This window comes from Physcomitrium patens, chromosome 23 (assembly GCF_059467195.1).
Source record: "Physcomitrium patens ecotype Gransden chromosome 23, ASM5946719v1, whole genome shotgun sequence".
In the NCBI taxonomy this organism is placed as follows: domain Eukaryota; kingdom Viridiplantae; phylum Streptophyta; class Bryopsida; order Funariales; family Funariaceae; genus Physcomitrium; species Physcomitrium patens.
In genome coordinates this window covers 9,650,177-9,669,561 of record NC_143432.1, presented here as the reverse complement: position 1 = coordinate 9,669,561, position 19,385 = coordinate 9,650,177, and the positions used below count along the sequence as shown (strand labels likewise).

Genomic DNA, 19,385 nt, shown 5'->3' with positions numbered 1-19,385 from the left:
ACTTGTGAATCATACCAAAAGAAATGTATGCTCATTGTTCTTTGATTTTCTGCTGGAGGACCTTGTTTTGCTGAACTAAAGATATGTGTTGTGAAATTAAAAAATAAATAATGTACAATTATTCGAATTATTGAACCACTTAGAATTTTTGAATGGTGATATTCAAAGGGAATTTAAAATCTGTTTTAATTCCAAGATGTCAATGTTCTCATATTCTTGTAAAAAAATTTGATCAATAAATATTAATGAGTACTTTTTTTTTGAAAACCTTGAAACTTATATTTATGATTTACATTATGGTGGCCTTACATGCCACAACCTTGAGAAGCATAAAAACAATAATAACAAATTGTGATAAAAATTCTATAAGTTCTTAAAATCAATATAGTACTTCAATGAATAAATTGGCCAAACACCAACTCACAACACAACAACAAAATAAAAAAAGAAGAATTAAAATTAAAAATTGCAATATTAACAATGATATTCATAGCTCTATGTAATCTATATAGTAATCTGAAGTTAGATAAACATGTAAATTATGACAATATTAGAAACCTATAGAAGAATTCCACCAAATAAGGACATAAATTGATACTATATAAATACAATAGCACAATTAATTGCTAAAGGCACAAAAGTATATTAATATTATTAAATATTTAATATTAAATATACCTCAATTTTTTTATGAAAGTCAAAAACATATATGTATGAACATATATGTTGCTCCACCATGTCATACAACAAAGTCCTGAGTTGAGTTAAGCATTTACTCAAACTTATACAGACCAAAAATGAATAAACTTTTTACAAGTTAAACAGATTGGTGTGATTTTATTTCAGAATGAAATAATACTACTCTATAAAAAAACAAGTAAAAAAGAAACCTATCTAATATGTCACAAACCATTTCAACAAACAAAGTGCAAGCTAGAAAAACACAAGTATGAAGGTTTCATGCTAGATGTATAGACCTTTCAAAATAGATACCAAATCATTTAAGTTTTTAAGATGTGAATGAATGCAAAGAAATATATATATATATATATATATATATATATGCATATAGATACATACATTCATAATTGTATGCATATGGATTCATTTTTTTTAACCAAAATAAATTTCTGTAATTATCAATCAACAACTTTACAAGAAAAACTCGTTATGATAAAATTTCAAATATTAAGAATGCACATACAAAAAAGGATGCAGACTATAGGAGGGTTTGTTGAAACAGGACCAAGAGACTTCAGTCTTAGTTTTTACGACCAGAAACTAATATTTTAAGACAGTAAGACCTCAAATTTCTGGCATCATTTGATTAAAATTGATAATACCAATATGGTTTTAAAATATATAATATTATGAAATTTCACTAATGAAGCTATCTTTATATTAGTAATCTTTAGATAAAAAAATATATATTAAAAATATAAATACATACATTCATGTATTTGAGGTAATAATATGTTTTAACCACAAGAATTAAATTACTATCTAATTTTAATAAATAAATTCCAAAAAAAAAAAAAAAAACCCCAAAACTCAAAACCAAAACCAAAGAAATATCATCAACAACAAGCTTAAATTATTATTATTTATTTTATAAATTTATAGCTTTAAGTATTTTAAGAATGAAAATCTTGATATTAAGATTGAACTTTATATTACATAGATGCAATAATAATTTAAGATAACGAATAGACTTTATTGTTAAGTTTACAAAAGTTTTGATAGTTTAAAGAATGTAATCTTTTGGTGTTATAAAATTATAAGTATTATTCAACTTCTAAATAAATTTAGTTAAAAAAATATTTTTTTATGGTAGTTATGATTTTATATGACATCCAAATTAAGATATTTTTACATCTAAAAATCTATTTTCTTAGGCTTTGGTACAAAAGTCTTACAAAGGTTCTTACAAAGGAAAACTTTGCAGATTACAAAAATTCAAAATCCTACCTTTTGAGAATTTGAATTGTATCAAAAGTTGACCTTTCATAAGTTTAACTATACAGAAACTCAAACCACAAATAATAAGTGTCCAATACAATTTTGAATTGAGAGGCAATTATCATGTACAAGAAATTAATACAAATGATTTAAGATGTGCTTTCAGACAGTACTTTTGTCATTGTTTCATTGATAGATACATATAAATTTTCTTCATTTTTTTATAAATTTCAAGTTCAATATATTTATTTGAGATAAAATTTTCTGCATGTGTTCATATATATATATATATACATATTGCAGAGATGTTTTTTTTTTTGTAGAAATCACATTGCAAAAAAGTGCTTATTTGGAGTATATGGGAAAACTCAGACAATTGTCCTTGTAGGATACCACTAGGCACCACCTTTATATGAATACTTGCCCACAAGTACCATGTATTAAAGCCATTGAAAAAGACAACCATCACCTTTTGTAGTATTTACATGTTCTTTATGCTTAGTTGGTAGATGACTACATGAGAATTGAAGCCTTGATTGCAACCCATTTCTCATCAATCTTTACATGCAAAAGGTCTGTCATTTGATGAGCCAATAAATTTCAACTGAATAAAATTCAAATATATATATATATATGTATATATTAGCCTTATTCAAATGTGTTTTTTGTTTTTTTTTTTTTCTTTCTTTCTGGGGTTTATTTCACCACAATGCTACTGTTGAGATTTGTTTTGTGATGAAGACTGGCTGACACCCACAGAAAGATCCTTTTCCATCAGAAGGTGGGCTAAGTTGACAATAACACCACTCTAACACAAAATCAATGGGATAAAAGTTGAAAACTGGTGGCAGAAGTTAGATCAATTTCCAAACAGGAACTACCCAATAGCTCTATGCCACTTTCAGTGAAGTGACAGTCAATAAAAAAATGCAGCATGACACAGCATATCTGAATCCACCTGGTTCTACCATTCATGTCAACACAAATGTGTGTCTACATGAGTGTTTAATGCAATTTCATTTCTAACCCATTTCTTGAATCAAGTGAGCTGCTGAATCTGTAGCTCTGTCATCTTCAAGGTGCTGGGTAAAGTCATTTGCATGAAGAGCATCAGACATGCTTCCACAAATGTGATTCATAAAGAATAAAGAGGGCATAATGTACCAAGAAGATAAACAAAACAAGAGAAACCAAAAATAAATGGGTATGATCAATTCTGAATTCACTAGCACACAAATCCTAGTTCCCTTCCTTCATTAGCTGCTTCCAGTGATGAGCTTCATAATCTTGAGCAGATACATCCTTCTCTGATGAGTAGATGATACAGAGACATCCTAGCACAGTTTGTTTTGCAGAATCCCTTGCACTCTTCATTTGCAACATAGTAAAAATAGAGTAATGCATACTCATAGTATCAAATGCAACTTTGTCCTCTTATTACCAGCAACTACATGAGCTAAACATTAATAAGGTGCATGTACAAACACCTAACATCAGACAATAAAAGAAGAAGATGAGGTGATGTGGCCATACATTTCACAACAGGGAGAAGAGACACTGCTACATTACCTTTGGCCAAGCTGGATCCCTGCCCTTTCCAAGACAGACACCCAACTCAACCTGGAACAATTTAGTTGTTCTATACCTCCATTTAGTCTAGGCAACAGGAACCACACAAAGGCTGGAATAGCAAAGAAAGAGGCTGTGTACTCCTGCAACCAATAATCAACAGCCAGAATGTAATAAATTCAAAAAAATTAAAAATTAAAAACCATTTTGATGTGCACAGTGGTGCAAGTATGAAGCTACAAACAACAGGACATAAGGAGACCTAAGAACAAGTAATTCTTAACATAGCTTGCGCTAATAGGTTTGGTTTACTTACATTTCAGACCACTGAGGAACGCGTGATTTGACCTTGTTTGGTAACGAACATGTAAAAGGGTAGAGCTTTGGCGGCAAATAGAACAAAGCCACTTTCGCGAAGAGACTGAAGCAAATAGTCGTCACTGAAACAGGAACAACAAGCGTCTCATTAACTTTAAAACTGTGTCGCTGACAAGAGACATTTGCTTTTAGTCCTGGATAAAAAAAATACAAGACTCCATAAGGAAGGGTATATCTAGGAAGTTGAAAACTAGATAATGATTGGAACAACTTTAAGACTTTATACGTCTTCAAAATTAAAAACAGAACAAGAGACAGTTTCAGGATTACTATTCTGAAAAATTGCTATCAGCCATCTGTCACTAGAACAGGTTCCATGCTCTGTGAACGGAAAAGGAATAAAAGGATAGTAGGCAAGGTGGTATATTAACCGAAGCATGCTTCTTAAAATAAAAACCCCAACAAGGTTGATGCCTCCTCTCCCCGACCAAGCCAATCCACCGCTGTTCGCTGCAGTGAAAGGAAGCTATTAAGAATGTTCCCTTACATTTGCAATTCAAAATAGCAGTAAATTCCACACTCAGTAACGGCATGCACTAAAACATTGCATTCCTTCAAGATCCAAACTTCTCATTAAATTGTTACAGGGTTCTTTCAGATACACATAAAGAAGTACAAGCGCTTCTCAGAAAACCCACACAGTGCAAACCTGAAGAGGAAGATGAGCCTAAACATGAATTTACTGTATCGGGAGCTGGCAACGAATTTGCCTACAGGCTCATCAATTTCAGGATTACCATCAACATGCAGCATGACATAATACGTATGATTCGGCTGCCTGGCATACATTGTAACAAGCAGTAAAGTGAACAAAATGACATTAATCACTAATTTAAACTGCATTAGCAAGTTCATAGTGCAGAGAGAGCAGAACTGCATGTATCAATCCCAGATAAACGAGTTTCGTAGAGTAGCTTGCCTTAGTGTTCTCACTGTGAGGTGGTACTTCCAAAAATGGCGCAAGTTCCTCTGCTAAGACTTTGCCTCCTAGCCGAGCTGTGTGTCTGAGACATTAAAAACCAATCCAAGAGATCGCATACAACACATTCAAGAATTTGGAGGATGTGAGAAACCCCCAACTTATTGCTACAGAGCATATTATGGATAAACCTGAAAAAGAATAAAGCTTGTTGGCCTCTACCACGCACTTTCTACCAGAAGATAGAATCACAAGTATTGTACTGTAGACAATGAGTATTGATGGAAGCAATGCAGTTCCGAAAGAAATTCGTATATATATATATATAAATATATAGACAAAACAATGCGTTGAGAACAAGTGCTTGACCAAATGAACTGAAATTTGAGAATTTCAGCAGATTCTCAGTATGTCACCGGAAGTAATCTATTTACTACGGGGGTGTCGAATATGAATTAGAGAAGAGCGTGAAGATCTTGCCAAGAAAAACAATAAAATCACCTTGATCTTTCCCAGTAGAGATTCGTACTTCATTCTCAAATAGTTACTAATGAGATTAGATTGGTAGTCTTCACGCACAACGTAGGGCACATCACCTTCATCTGAAACCCATCACACCGTGACTCGAAATACCTCCGAATGAATGCTACAGCACTTTGACAAGTCCATCCTTTCCAGTTTCTATCAAAAATAGGACATGCTCTACAGCACTCAGATGTGACACACCTCGTAAGCAATGGGGCGAGGTCATGAAATACGAAGTTTTCACAAGCGAGTTGTGTAGGACTAAAACCTTCAGCTGGTCAGTGCTTCTAAAATCCTCCAGAGTCTAGTGCAAGGGCTTGTAATGCAGTGCCTGCTTGTATGAGCTTCAAACCAGCACGCGATACAACATCCCCTACTGTTACTCGCCTCCCAAGTTCATCAACTGATTTCTTGGTTCTGTCTCGAACAAAATGTAACAGTAATTCCGTGTTGGTAGATTTAGGTTTGAAGGCTTGCAAAAAATCTGGGGCGTCGTTATTTTCGTTCTCGAATTGCTGGAGTAACGGGAACTTGTAACTTTTTCCAACTTTTCCTCAAGCATTGTGGTAGGTCCAGGCTTAGTTGCTTACTTATTACATTTCTACAGGAACCTGACAAATGTCGCGTGGAAAGACGTGATATCCTAAACACATCCTTCGCTTTGAGAGCGACTCCGTGGCCTATTAACCTCTTGATCGAAACGTTGGTCCATATGATTTAGGTGCATGTCTAAGCTGATGAGCTAAGATAAAAGGAAGCCCGGAACATCCAGCCGAAGAAGAAGTGCTCGTAGCCGGAAGTGCAGCATCGATGATAGGTGCTGACGCTGACCGCCAGTCAATGTGTTACGGTTTTCTGAACAGACGATTTTTTGTCATGAGTAAGATTCCGGTGATTGAGGAGAAAAAGAGTCATCACTTGTGTATACAACAATTACGACAAAACCTCGGGTACAAGCAGATATTGAACAAAAGTTGCTTAAACCCCGCAGAATGTCATGAAAAGTCTTCTTTGTGAGTAACTAACAGTAACAATTCCTCAACGTAATCATTCCATGTTATCAAGAGGAGCAGTTCCCAATTCCAACCCAAGACAGACTTAAACTGCAAACCAAACCACTAGCCCCTCCTTTCAGCTATTCAACATAGCTCGTGCATGTACGTCCATGCAAACACATCCCAGCGCAAGTTTGTTTAACGAAATCTACAACAGCAGAAACCCTATGTTGCATTTAAAGGGCACTTCCCCGATTTATGAAGAAAAAAACTCATTAGCTGCCATCACCCTCACCATCCAACTCCGTGCCACTACTGAATATTCTCAATCACTGAAACCCAGTCTAGAGTTTAGTAATACTATCCCAAGCAGAATCATATACCTCATAAAAAATCATAACTGAAAATGAAACCTCATCTTTATGTGTATAAACATTTATATATATATATATATATATATATGTGTGTGTGTGTGTGTATGTGTATGTATAGATATAATTGTACACGTACACTAGTGTTATGGAAGTAAATGAATTTCCAAATTTGCAATTCTGCATAAGATAATAGCGAGGAAAGAAGGCACCAAAACGAAGCAACAAGCGGAGCCATTCCGATGACACTCCGATGCTACTCTGTCACCTACTCCTGAGAACCTTCTTCAGAAAAACAGCTATCTCCTGCATGTTCGATATTAAGTGGAGCATCATATCTGTTGTAACTTATCGCTGTTACTTATCTGTACCCTCGTCGTTAGGACACTAAAAAGGTATCTTGGGTATCAAGATATTATCCACTTTCGGAGAGAATCGGTGACTCTGATGACTAGAGATCCTGAGCCGATTATTCACCACTCGACAGGTGACTAAAATCCAGTAGAAAAGAGATGGCGGCTGAACCTGGACACCATGTTATTGTCTCACCCGGTTGGACTAGAACTTGTGTTGGAAGATGCCACACGTGGATCACAGCAAGGCTTTGTTATTTCATGGTCTGCAAGTGGTTGTTGCTTCACTGGATCTTGTCAAGCACAAAGATAAAGCTATGAAGACAGTTAGCTTGAGTTGGTATCAGAGTATTTTCGCACAGGCATGATAATTACCGACTCTGTTTTTCAGCAGAAGAGTGTTGTGAAGTGGTCTCTGGGAAGAACATAACGGAATTCGCAAACCAAATTTACTCTTCAGAATATTTTTGAAGTAATAATCTCTTCACAGAAGCCGTCAGATTGAAATCTTGAGATACAACCAACTCGAGATTCATTGGAACCCATACCGCCTCTTTACAACTCTTTTCATAGTATGAGAAATTTAGCAGGGCAGGTTCTTTCGCCGCAGTCTACCGTAGCACCAACACTGACAGATTGCGTCGACCAGATAATTTACCGCTTACTAACTACAACTGAAATAATGATACAAAGTCCATTGACCTCAACACGCGTGTTCTACAAAACATCTCTACGAACTCTGTGCACCCGAGTCCTGTCAACAATCCTCTTGAGAAAATTTGAGGAGCCTTCAGGCCGCATGGCTCGATTTACGATACAAGCTGTGGCAATTTTGGCCCCAAGGGATGCAGAGCCTTGAGATAAAAATACTGCGCCCCCAACTAACAGCAGCCCCTTTGCCAGCTTCCTCTGCGACGATTGCCGACCAAGTTGCCGCTTGTCACTACCTTCTCTCTGGTACCCAACATTGGTGATTTCTTGACGTGAGTTCGACCCCAAACCATACGTCGCCTGCAGTGATTCAGGTACCTGCAGTCCAGCAGCTATCTTCAGATTGTAAACAGACACACGACGTATGCGAAATGAAACTAAAGATTGGACATGTCAGTCTTAGACCTCTCTTTTCCAAGACACGCATTCGGGTAGCGATAACGATTCCCAGTATTCAATTTCTTCCATCACGGTGCATGCTGAGGAAGAAAAAACGGTTATTCAGGTGCAAACTTCCTTATCCATGCACGACAAACTGAAATTCGGCCAAGCTTTCCTAAAAGAACCATTTTAAGCATTTCGTGAGAACCACGCCTGGAATCAGAGTGTAGCAGCTAGGCACCTTCTGAGCAAGAGAGACAGCATTAACTGAATCCTTTTTCAGCTGACCATAATTTGAAACGTAACGTCGGAGCTGAGTGTCCATCTTAAGTACATAACTCCAAATGCCACGCTTGAAAGCTACTTTAGCCATTTCTCGCTGCATGCCTCCATCTTCTTGATGAATCATTTTAACTTCGACTGCTGCTCTTCCAGGAACTAGATCGAGATAAGCGAAGAGTACAATGATCAGTTTTGGAGGCGACGAACTTTACTTCACTTATGATTCGGCGATAGATAAGGATTCGTTCGAACGACTTCAAAAACTTAACAAGTGCTTGTACAAATGCATGACGACACTTTAATGAAAATAGAACGTCGATCTAAGATTGAAAATGGTTAACTATTATTAAACCATGAAGCATCAAGACTTAAGGTAAAGTTACCAAACCTTTCTGGATACGCCACCCAGAATTATAAACCTCCACACGCTTGTACTTCACCTGGTTCGGAGCATCAGGATGCTCGCACGCCTACCCAATGAACGTGACCATAAATCAGCTTTACCATTGTTATACGTCATGTATCTCCACAAAATTCTACTATTCTTCCGAAATTCAAAAAATGCTCAGAGAGAACTCATGAAGCATTACCACGTGCATATTCCTCACGAACCGAAAGCTAATTTACCTTGATCACACAATAATATGACTCGTCTTCACCCTCCCAAAGGCGCCACGCCAGGACATACTCCCTTGCGGTCATGAGAGGAAATTTCTTAACCAGAATTCCAACCTCCGTCCCTGTTACCGAACAAACTTCCAGCTGCTTATGCTGCACTAAAGTTCTGTCCCACCCTGCTTTAAAGTCACTGTCCATGTAATAGTCGCGCACCACTTGAGTTGAACAATTTTCGTGCACTGTGGTGCTTAGATATTCGGTCGCTCCTCCATCCTGCACGCCATCGAATTCAGTAAGCCACAACAATCTCATCGAATCTCTCAACTACATCTAATTAATCAAACGTCAGAGAACAAAAGAATTTGAAACGCAAATCGGAATACCAACAGCAAAGATATAGCTAGTGATAATTTTCACTTAGAACACTGAGATTATGAGCTAAAAAGTGTATCAAGATGTTGTGGAAAATCAGTAAGTAATTCAGCTAGTTAGGATTTGTGTGGAACCTTTGGATCTCGCCGTTTAGCAGTGTAGCTCACGGAATCATTCTGTTTGTCAATGACCTGTTCCCACTGGCTGTTTTCACCATTATCATCCTGAGATAAAACTGACAGAACCTGCGCCAAGTCTTCCTCCGTTACACGAGTGGATGCTGCAGATCCAACTTTCGCAATTCTGCAGACATCGAAGTTTTTAGTCAATAATCACTCCCAGCAAACGAGCTCTAAAATCCAAAAATCTCTACCACGAGGTAATTGAGCAATACACTTGTTTGAATGATTACAACTTTCTTTATCTGGTTTTTCTCTTACTCAAACCCCTCATGCGCTAGGTACCTCTTGTTCTAGCTAACCACACCCATTGCTAAATATTATTTCAAACAAACCAACAGCCAGGACGAGGAAATCCAACAAACGTTTCACGAACAGATCATTCAAGAGAAACTTAACAAAGACGACTAATTCTACTGACATCCGCGGAAAAGAAAGTGAAACAAAGAGACATGACGACCCCCAACATTCAAAAATCATTTCTGCGTGTTCCAGCCCTTACGTTGAGAGAGAAGCTTCTTGTGATTTAACGACAGGTCGCCGCCAAATGAAGAAGATTGCCTTAGACAATGAAAAGACGCATATGATTCCAAGTGCAAGCCATGTGGTCCACACTGTTGTCCAACTCATCCTCGTCCAATCGTCGCTGCCCGACATGTTCAATCCACAACTTGCCAAAGCCCTTTCGTCCACTACATAGTACTTGCTCACTCCCATTTCGGTCGTATTTTGTTAGAGAGAGAAGATATACGATTTCCACTACTTCTGCGTCTGAACTCTCTACCAGACTATCAAGAACCCCCCCCCCCCCCAGATGCCCCAAGTCTTGTCGCTGTCCTTTTCACTCTCATAAGTCACGACTCCTTTCTGTCTGCAAGATATCCTCTTCTTTGCATCACCATATTGATGAACTTGGTCTTTGCTGCGTTCTTCAGCTGTCGCAAGAGCACGAGTTGTGTTTGATGATTCAGAATGAACACATTTCACCCAAGACTCCGATCCAATTCTTCTTGTGTTCTTGATTTCGACTACATGACAACTTCAAAGCGCAAACGGGGAAGGTTGCCATGAGCTTGAAACAAAGCATCTGGAACCAATCGTCCTCGCATACACGCGAATCCCAAACTATAGGGAAATTCAATAGCTTTTTCTTGTTCGTTTGAAGACGCAAAATCTTCTGCAACTGGAATAGGAACATCAACAAACGTATTGTTTTAGGTTCGGAAGAAACTCCCGGGCTTCAGTAAGAAAGAAATAAAAAAAGATAGTCAAGTTCAGACGCACACTAAGCTGTAATCTTACACAAACGAAAACCACAAACACGCAGAGTTCGATATACACACAACTCTGCATCTAGAACACGTGCAAGGAAGGAGATGAGGGCAATCGGCCACAAGGAAACAAAATTGCGATAGAAAACGACCAAAGAGAGATTGATTGACGGAACGGTGACACCTGAAAGGACTCAGAGGAGGGAGTAGACATCACAGAGCCACTGAAAAATGAAATACAGAAGTAACGCCTGCAAAGAAGCCAGCCTTGCCGATTTCCTGGCAGTAGCGCTCGACTAAACGATGCCAAACGTGAACAACAAGAAGATTCTTAGACGGAACGGTTGGCTAACACATCCACCTCCAAGAACTATGGAAATGACCATAATACCTTGATCTGAAAGAGGGGTATGATTCAAATTCAGAAAGATGGAGCCCTGCCAAGCACCCATGCAGCAGATTACATTGAAATGAAACTGTGCATACTCCAGCAAAAGGAAGCGCGTGCCCAAAGAGATACAAAGTCTAGTACACAGTAGCCTTAGCGGAAGAAGAGTGTGAAGAAGAAGCAGAAGAAAAAGGAACATCCAGTAAAATTCCACGGCTGATTACAAAACAAGAAGCAAAACAGAGAATCTAAACACGACACCCAGTGCCGATTTCCGATTGCACGTCTCTAAAAGGCTAAAAACAGAGACCAATTCCTACATGTGCCTCGCTCGCTCTCGCTCTCTCTCTCTCTCTCTCTCTCTCTCTCTCTATCTATCTCTCGTTCTCCCTCCCTCTGCAATCCCCAGACCTAAACTACGCCCACTCCGAAACAACGCTTCGAAGCAGCTACAATCTCAAGCATCACCCAGGATGAAACTCCAACCAACAAAAAGAACTCATCACGGATTCCAGACTTCTCAAAATGAAACCCAACGCTCACCGTCCACACATGGCCGCTGGGAGCAAACCCGACCTACGCCACTGCGAATCCTCACAACCCAGAAACCACAAAAGCCATTGTAAACCGAGACAGGGCCTGGAATCTGGATCGGCAAAGAAGGAGCTCAGAAACTCCCCGCAAGGGTGAGAGCAGGGGAGGAGCGGAATCTAAGACCGGTATGCCATGTAGCACGACGGAGCGATTGTGAATCTAGGGTGTAGTATCGGTCCATCTCGGGGGACATCAGGCGTTGTCCGGTTCTAAGCGCCCACAACACACAACACGACACATGGTGCCAGGAAAACCATATCCACGCGCAGAACCCGCACCGGAAAGGTCGATAAAAGCTCCGTATGCTTATTATACGCTTAATGGGTTGGGGGGCGTAATTGCAGCTCCGGACCCGTGCAGTCCCCCAAAATCTGAGGACGCGACGAGACGCGACGGCGACCACTCGTCGGACTCCAACGGAGGGCAACACTCCCCTTCTTCTTAGTCTTGCTCCTCCTCCTTCTCCTTCCTGCTCTTTTCGCAGCCCAATGCGAAGAAAGAAGACCACAACACTCAAGGCTATGTATGCATGTCCGGGACTGTTGATTGAGAGTGAGTGGACATCACGTCGAGGAGGAGATTGAGGGTGCCCATTGCGCAAAAAGCTTGGATTCTAGCTTCATGAACGCGCCACGACGCCGCAGCAGCAGCAGCAGATTCGAATCTCGGTGCCATTGCAACGCTGCCCCGGGCCGGGCCGGACTGGGCTCGTTGGTTTCTTTCTTCGCCCGCGCAGTCAGGGTTGGATGAATGATCTAGGCTGTGCGTGCGATTTGGATGAATTTATGAGTGCGTGGGTGGATGAGTATGAATTTTGAATTGGTTGTGGATGGAGATATGTTGTGTCGTTATCCAATCTAAGACGAGTTAACACACATGGAACATGATATGTGTTACTATCAACACATATACATAAGTATTTCTGTATATATATATATATATATATATATGTAAATATTTACATTCTTTACTTTAATTCATGGGTAATATGTTGCAACAAATTGTTAATGAATATTCATATACCATATAACATTGAAACATGATGCTCACAGTTTTAACCATGAATCAAATAAACTTACTCATAAATATAAAAAAATTGGAAAATTTATTTTTTTAAAGTAAATGTATTAGAATATTGACAACATATATATATATATATATATATATATATATATCATTTGAATCTAAACTCATAAACACCAAGTTCTAATTTTATCTTTTTCTTTATCATTATTTTATGCACTCTTACATGAGTATTAATTAAATATTTCTATGTACAATAAATTACTCTATGTCAAATTATAACAATTTAAATTTATTTAGACTTCTAAACTAATGAATTTGTATTTTTTATATATTTATTTATTTTTTTTACATTTTTAGTCAGTAGCATATAAAAAAATCAACAACAAAGTTTAAATTTGCTTAGAATGGTCTTATGAATTTTTGACAAAAATACAATACAAAACTATCTTTTAGCACAAAATTACTTTGTGTATACAAACAAAAACTTCTTATTTTAATGAAAAAATAGATATATACATCTTATAAAATATGTTGAATCAATATAAGCAAATATAAATTGAAAATTGAATTTATTTTACTAAAATATGCATAACTCTAAATAAAACATTTTATATAGTAAATCAGAAATTAAAATTTTATTGCATTAAATTAAAATTTTAAAATTACATACAGTATCTAAACATATGAAGAAAAAAATAAGGAATTATTATTCTAAAAATCTTAAAGTGAATATTCTGTTTTACTAACAATTAGTTTTAAATGTTGAATTTTATATTATTATTATTATATATTATTAATTTTTACAAAAAAAAACCTTATTAAACATTAGGTAGAATTAAATTAAAATCTATAAAAATATACAATTTTTTTCTTATGTATGTATATATATATATATATATATATATATATACACATATATAGGAAGTTAAAAAATACTCAATTTGTTAAATTTGGTTTAATAAATTTATTTAATCTTATTAAGTTTAATCAACTCCATTAATCAAGTTGAAGCTAATATTTAAAAACACAAGTTATTGATAACAAGGTCGGTCTTAGTATATATGTATATATATATATATATATATATATATATATATAAGTAATTAAAGAAACTAAAAAATACATTGAAAAAAGTTTACAAAATATAAGAAATATAAATTAAAAATAGGACACAAGAAGATAAAAGAAAAAAAATGAACAAAATATGGCTAAAATAGCAATGAGGTTTGATAATTTATAGAGTGTCTTTAAGATGATTAGAGTTGATATTGTTTCTATCAAATTCTTTAGTAGGAATCCTAAAGGAATATTCGTATAATAAAAAAATAAGTCTCTCATAGTTTTTATGAAAAAAAAAAAATTGGTTTATTAAAAATATAAAAATTAAATAAAATAAAAAACTACAAAAACAAACAAATAAACAAAAACAAAATATGTTTTTTTGTTTGTAAATCAAATAGATATGTATGTACAGTGGCAGCATAATTAAATAGAATTGTTTTTTTAAAATCACATTTTTTTACATATATAATATATAACAGGTTAAGTTTTAATTTCAAAAAAGATTAAAGTTGTAAATGAAAGTGTTTGTATTGCTTCACAAAATGATATAATTGGTACCATTCCAGAAGAACATGTCAAAAGAAAGACAAGGAACAAATATTATTTATTTTAATTAAATCAATTATTAAAATATATTAGTTACATAAATAGATCAAAATTTAATAGAGATAATGCAACCAACTCTCTTAAGAAAACTAAGTACCAACCATGTGTTGAAGATATCAATTAATTGGTGCATCAATTACATATTGCTTTGGAAAAATAATTATTATAGCAAAAGACACTAGAAGAAAGATTCTAAATTACTAATGAAAATAAATACGTCATGATAGTGCCAAAATATAAAATTATAATTAAAAAAATAATCTATTGCTAAGTATATTATAATAATTTTTTTAAAAAAAACCTTTTGTAGATATAGTTAAATGATTCTAATTGTATTTTGTAACTACTTCTTAAGATTTACATTCAACTATTAGCAAAATTTTAATTTAAAAACTTCAATCCATAAATAAGATTAAATCAAACAAAAAAATGATATTGGCCAAAATTCAAAAATGTAAAATAAAATAAAACAAAAATAGAAGAACCAACAAGAATATATGCCCTACACTACAAATGATGTCTTCAATAATTTTTTCTTTTATATACACATCTATTTACAAGACTATCTGCATATAAAATCATTCCACACATATATCCATCCATCTTCTCATTGAAGTCTATATAACCTTCTACACATCTAAGTTGTAGGGAATTAGTGGATAAATATGGAATTTATTAAGATTTGAAGCTTTCCTACATAATGCATTGTCATTGAGTCTACTTAAAGGCAATCATCTTGTGGTATGACATAATGTTTCTATGCACCTTGCATTATAATGTAATCCTAAACATTGTACTATAATTATAATTATCTTTCCAATATAGAATCATTTTTATTAATAGATTTTATAATAAGTTCTATAGCAATACATTGAGCAAGATTAGTATATATGAGAATATATAATGAAGAGAATTAGTATATTGACTTTTTAAATTGTATGATATTAATAGTAATAAATTTGTGAAAAATATTTTTATTGTGTTTGTGCTATCTTTTACTTTTGTTAGTTGGACATAGCTCAATATTAAAAAATTATCTCATCAATTATATAAATGATTGATTAAGAAAACTAGCAATGCAACTTTAAAATATTACTTGCTTTTTTTATAAAGTAGTTATATTCATTTATAACATATTTCAAATATAATCATATATGTTTATTAATTGATTAAAAACTATTATAGATGTCTATTATTTATATACTTTTCAAAATTATTTATGTATTTTGATGCAGCTACAATAATTAATTTACATATAGTAATAATAAAATACAAAAAATATTAGAAAATATTAGAAAATATTTGATATATAAGAATTATTTCAAATATTATTTTGATATTCATCATAGTTTTATTTTAAAAAATACATTAGTTATTATTTATTCATATATTTATTTAATTAAATTAAATAAATATTAATATAAAAATTATAAAACTTAAAATATATAAATATTTATATACATATATATATATATGCAATTATATTTTATACTATTTATATATTTAAATTGAATTCTATTGTAATTTTTTACTTTATTATTATATATATATATATATATATATAGATATGGTCTTATAATTAACTATTTATCAAAAGAATATAAAAAATAAATCAATTTGATTAATTATATACACAAACTATTTTGAAGATTTTGTTTTCTTGCTTAAGTATGTTATATACCAAAAAAATATTTCAACAACAAGGTCTATTATATTTATATATATATATATATATATATAAGCTACTAAATTTTAAAAAGTTAAAGGTTGAATAAAATAATACTTTAATATCAACAGAAGTATTAAATTTACAAAAATAGTATTTGAGATTTTTTTGTAGGACAAAGACACAGTTTTGAATTTTAATGAATAGAATAAAATGACATTGTTTAAAAGCTTTAGTAAGGTCTCATGCTTGGTGCAAAAAAAATTCCCTTTGGAAGTCTTAACCTTTGAGTATAATATAAAGTGAGAAGATGGCATATAATGAACCAAGTGAATTTTTGATTTTAGATCTAGATATATTATTTGGTATGCTCAAAATTAAGATAAGTAAAAAAATATTATTATCATTTTATTATTTTATTATTTTATTACTTTAGATTTTTTAAGGATTATTTTGAGATAACTTGTTGGTTTTTTCTAAAAAAACATCTAATTAAGATAGAATCAATATAAACTCTAAGAAATAATACTATTCATGACATGTACATAAACAATGCATTCTACCTCAATTTTTCTTCTTAGGACCTTTAGACTTTGTTATATAAGTAGAACACCAACTCAAGGAGGGTTTTTGATTTCAACTAATCAAATCATTTAAAAATGTAAGACTCCTCACCTTGTCCCCTAAATATAAAGTGTCCCTTATATTCTCATTCTAAATATTAGATTTATCTTTAAAAAATATTATTAAATTTTTACTTTTTCACAACTAAAAAGAACAGATAAAAATATTAAGCTCATTCTGAAAAGGGTTGTAGCAATTTAATGCTTTGAATTATATGATATTTTTTTACAAGTATTTCTAAAGTCAAATGATTGAAATTATACATACTTGGTCTGATTCTATGTTAATCATACAACTTTGAGGTATTTGATTATATATTAATAGCTCTATATATATATATATATATATATATATATTAATATATATATAGGTAAAGAAGGGGTTTATCACGGACCAAGTGTTGATTTTTCCAAATAGACTGAATTAGTGTCCGGCAGAGCACCAGGTTTCAGCTCATTGGCGGAGGGCCCCACTTTTAAAACACACACATTTATAAATTCATCCATCTACGTGTCCATAAGTTCATCCATCCTCCACCCTGCCATTATATATATATATATATATATAGATTTATTTGTCGACCTACATATTTCATCCATGTGGGTGTCAGATCTACCATATCCTATTATTCCATTCCATGCATTAAATGGGGAGGAGGAGTAGCCCAGTGAAAGGCTTCAGCCTCTGCTGGCCACAATTTTTCCTTCCAGGGTTCCATTGGATGAGATTAAATGCATATATATATATATATATATATTCCTTTAATGGCTTTGACTATATTGGCTGACTCAGCTTGGATAAGCTCCACTCCTGGCAGTCACAAGCCTCTGTAGAAAAGCAAATGGAGAAAGGTAAAGGTTCCCATTCCCATTCATCATGACTGAGGCCAGTAGTCATTGAGGGTCAATAGAGCATTGCCATCCATGGAAGAGAGAGTAGAATTAGAGTATGTATAAGCAATGGGGTGGAAACAGAATAGCATAGATTAGAATAGAATAAAATAGAATAGCATGCAATTGAGTGGGTGGAATGAATTTGAGGGTTTTCCCTTTTGGTGAGGTTGCTGTAATGAATGAGTGAATGGCTTGTTCCTCACCGTGTTTGTCCCATGGAGTTGTGCTTTCTTACATGATGAGTGTTTGGAATCTTGGAAGAAAGTAGAGAGGAAGAAGCAGGAGAAGTAAAAATAATATATATATATATATATATATATATATATGTATTATAGAAAAGTAGCTTCTTATTCTTAAATATATGTGAATTGTTTTTAATTTTGAGAGGTAAAACAAAGAGTGGCGTGGTTGTGCTCCCTTATTGAATTTTTACTTGTTGTAGTATGTGAAGTTGTTATTGCAAAGGATCTGAAGATAACAAGATGACAAGCATAAATTACACATCTCAAAATAATTTTTAGAAGTAATTAATAATTACAATGCTATATATATATATATATATATATGGGAACATAAGCATAAAATATACATTTAAAAATGATGTTTAGAAATTATTGATAATTAGATGACTGTAATGATTGTTACATATATATATATATATATATATAGAAACATATGATGATATCTCTCTTTGCTGCTGATAACATAAATAAGATTTTAAATGAGTCTAAAATCAACTAGGAAATATGCAGAATTCGTGGGAGAACTATGTTCCACATAATCAATTGTGAAGAGACTAAAACACCTTGGTTATTAACAATAATCCAAGCTATCATTTTAAGAATTTTTTGATTCTTTTCAAATGAAGTTTGTATAAATTTAACTTGATTTTTAGCAAACTAGTTTAATCATATTCTATGACCATTCTAAAATTAATGTTTATATTTTATATTTTATAATATTTTTATTTTTATTTTATATTCTTTTGTTTCTAAATTGTTTAAAAATATTCTTTTATTGTTATTATTTTAAACAAAAGATCATCTTCAAGTCTTTGATTCAAGATAGATGTTTAGAAAAATTACTTATTAGAATGTTAAGACTCTCTAAGGCTCTTACATAGTTGAGGAATAAAAAATATGTACATTCAAGAAGAAACTGAAATGACTATTGCCAAAGGCGAGAAAGTTACAAACTCTTGAAACTAGGTGATAAGCAAGAAAGAATTTAACTAGAGTGAAGAAGGCCTCATTCTTGCCTCTATATATACTTTCTAATTAAAGAGATATTTGATAATATTTTATAAGTCATCCAATTCCTTTTCAACTTGTAGAATACATGTCTAACTTGCAAGATAAGTTTTTAACATGTATGCCATATGACCAACTTATATAAAAAAGTGATCAACATGTAAAGTAAGTGGTTAAAATATTCAATACATGGCCAACTTAGCCAAGTTTTCAATCTATCAATTATTTATAAATAATTAGGAATTTAAATTTATATTTTTAAAGCTTTTAAGAAGCTACTTTATAAGATATTATTAAATTTACTAACTTCTACTTATTATTTTTAAAAAAAAAAAATATTATTGTTAATATATATGTCCATGGTATTATGTCTTTTTATAAGAGAAGTTCTAT

The 19,385-nt window shown here is 33.4% G+C and overlaps 1 protein-coding gene and 1 long non-coding RNA gene across 5 annotated transcripts; both read right to left on the bottom strand.

The window, feature by feature from the left end:
* Positions 1-3,373: 3,373 nt before the first annotated feature.
* Positions 3,374-7,026, bottom strand: LOC112275930 (uncharacterized). The gene is made up of 8 exons (XR_016500433.1): positions 6,856-7,026; positions 5,619-6,205; positions 5,327-5,427; positions 4,826-4,910; positions 4,556-4,684; positions 4,278-4,356; positions 3,845-3,968; positions 3,374-3,671 (listed from the first exon to the last, which is right to left on the bottom strand). It is a non-coding gene; the product is annotated as an uncharacterized LOC112275930 (long non-coding RNA).
* Positions 7,027-7,600: 574 nt separating this feature from the next.
* On the bottom strand, positions 7,601-12,343 carry LOC112275929 (uncharacterized). 4 transcript variants are annotated; one of them, XM_024506708.3, is made up of 8 exons: positions 11,815-11,854; positions 11,275-11,320; positions 10,115-10,795; positions 9,568-9,736; positions 9,071-9,334; positions 8,832-8,913; positions 8,403-8,599; positions 7,601-8,098 (listed from the first exon to the last, which is right to left on the bottom strand). In XM_024506708.3, the coding sequence occupies exons 3-8, from the start codon at positions 10,327-10,329 to the stop codon at positions 7,787-7,789; spliced, it is 1,239 nt and encodes a 412-aa protein (XP_024362476.1). In that variant the 5' UTR covers positions 10,330-10,795; positions 11,275-11,320; positions 11,815-11,854; the 3' UTR covers positions 7,601-7,786. The 4 variants fall into 4 exon arrangements, with proteins under 4 accessions (XP_024362476.1, XP_073386762.1, XP_024362475.1 ...); XM_073530661.2 differs by lacking the exons at positions 11,275-11,320; positions 11,815-11,854 and adding an exon at positions 12,144-12,343; XM_024506707.3 differs by having other exon boundaries at positions 11,275-11,854.
* Between the last annotated feature and the right edge of the window lie 7,042 nt (positions 12,344-19,385).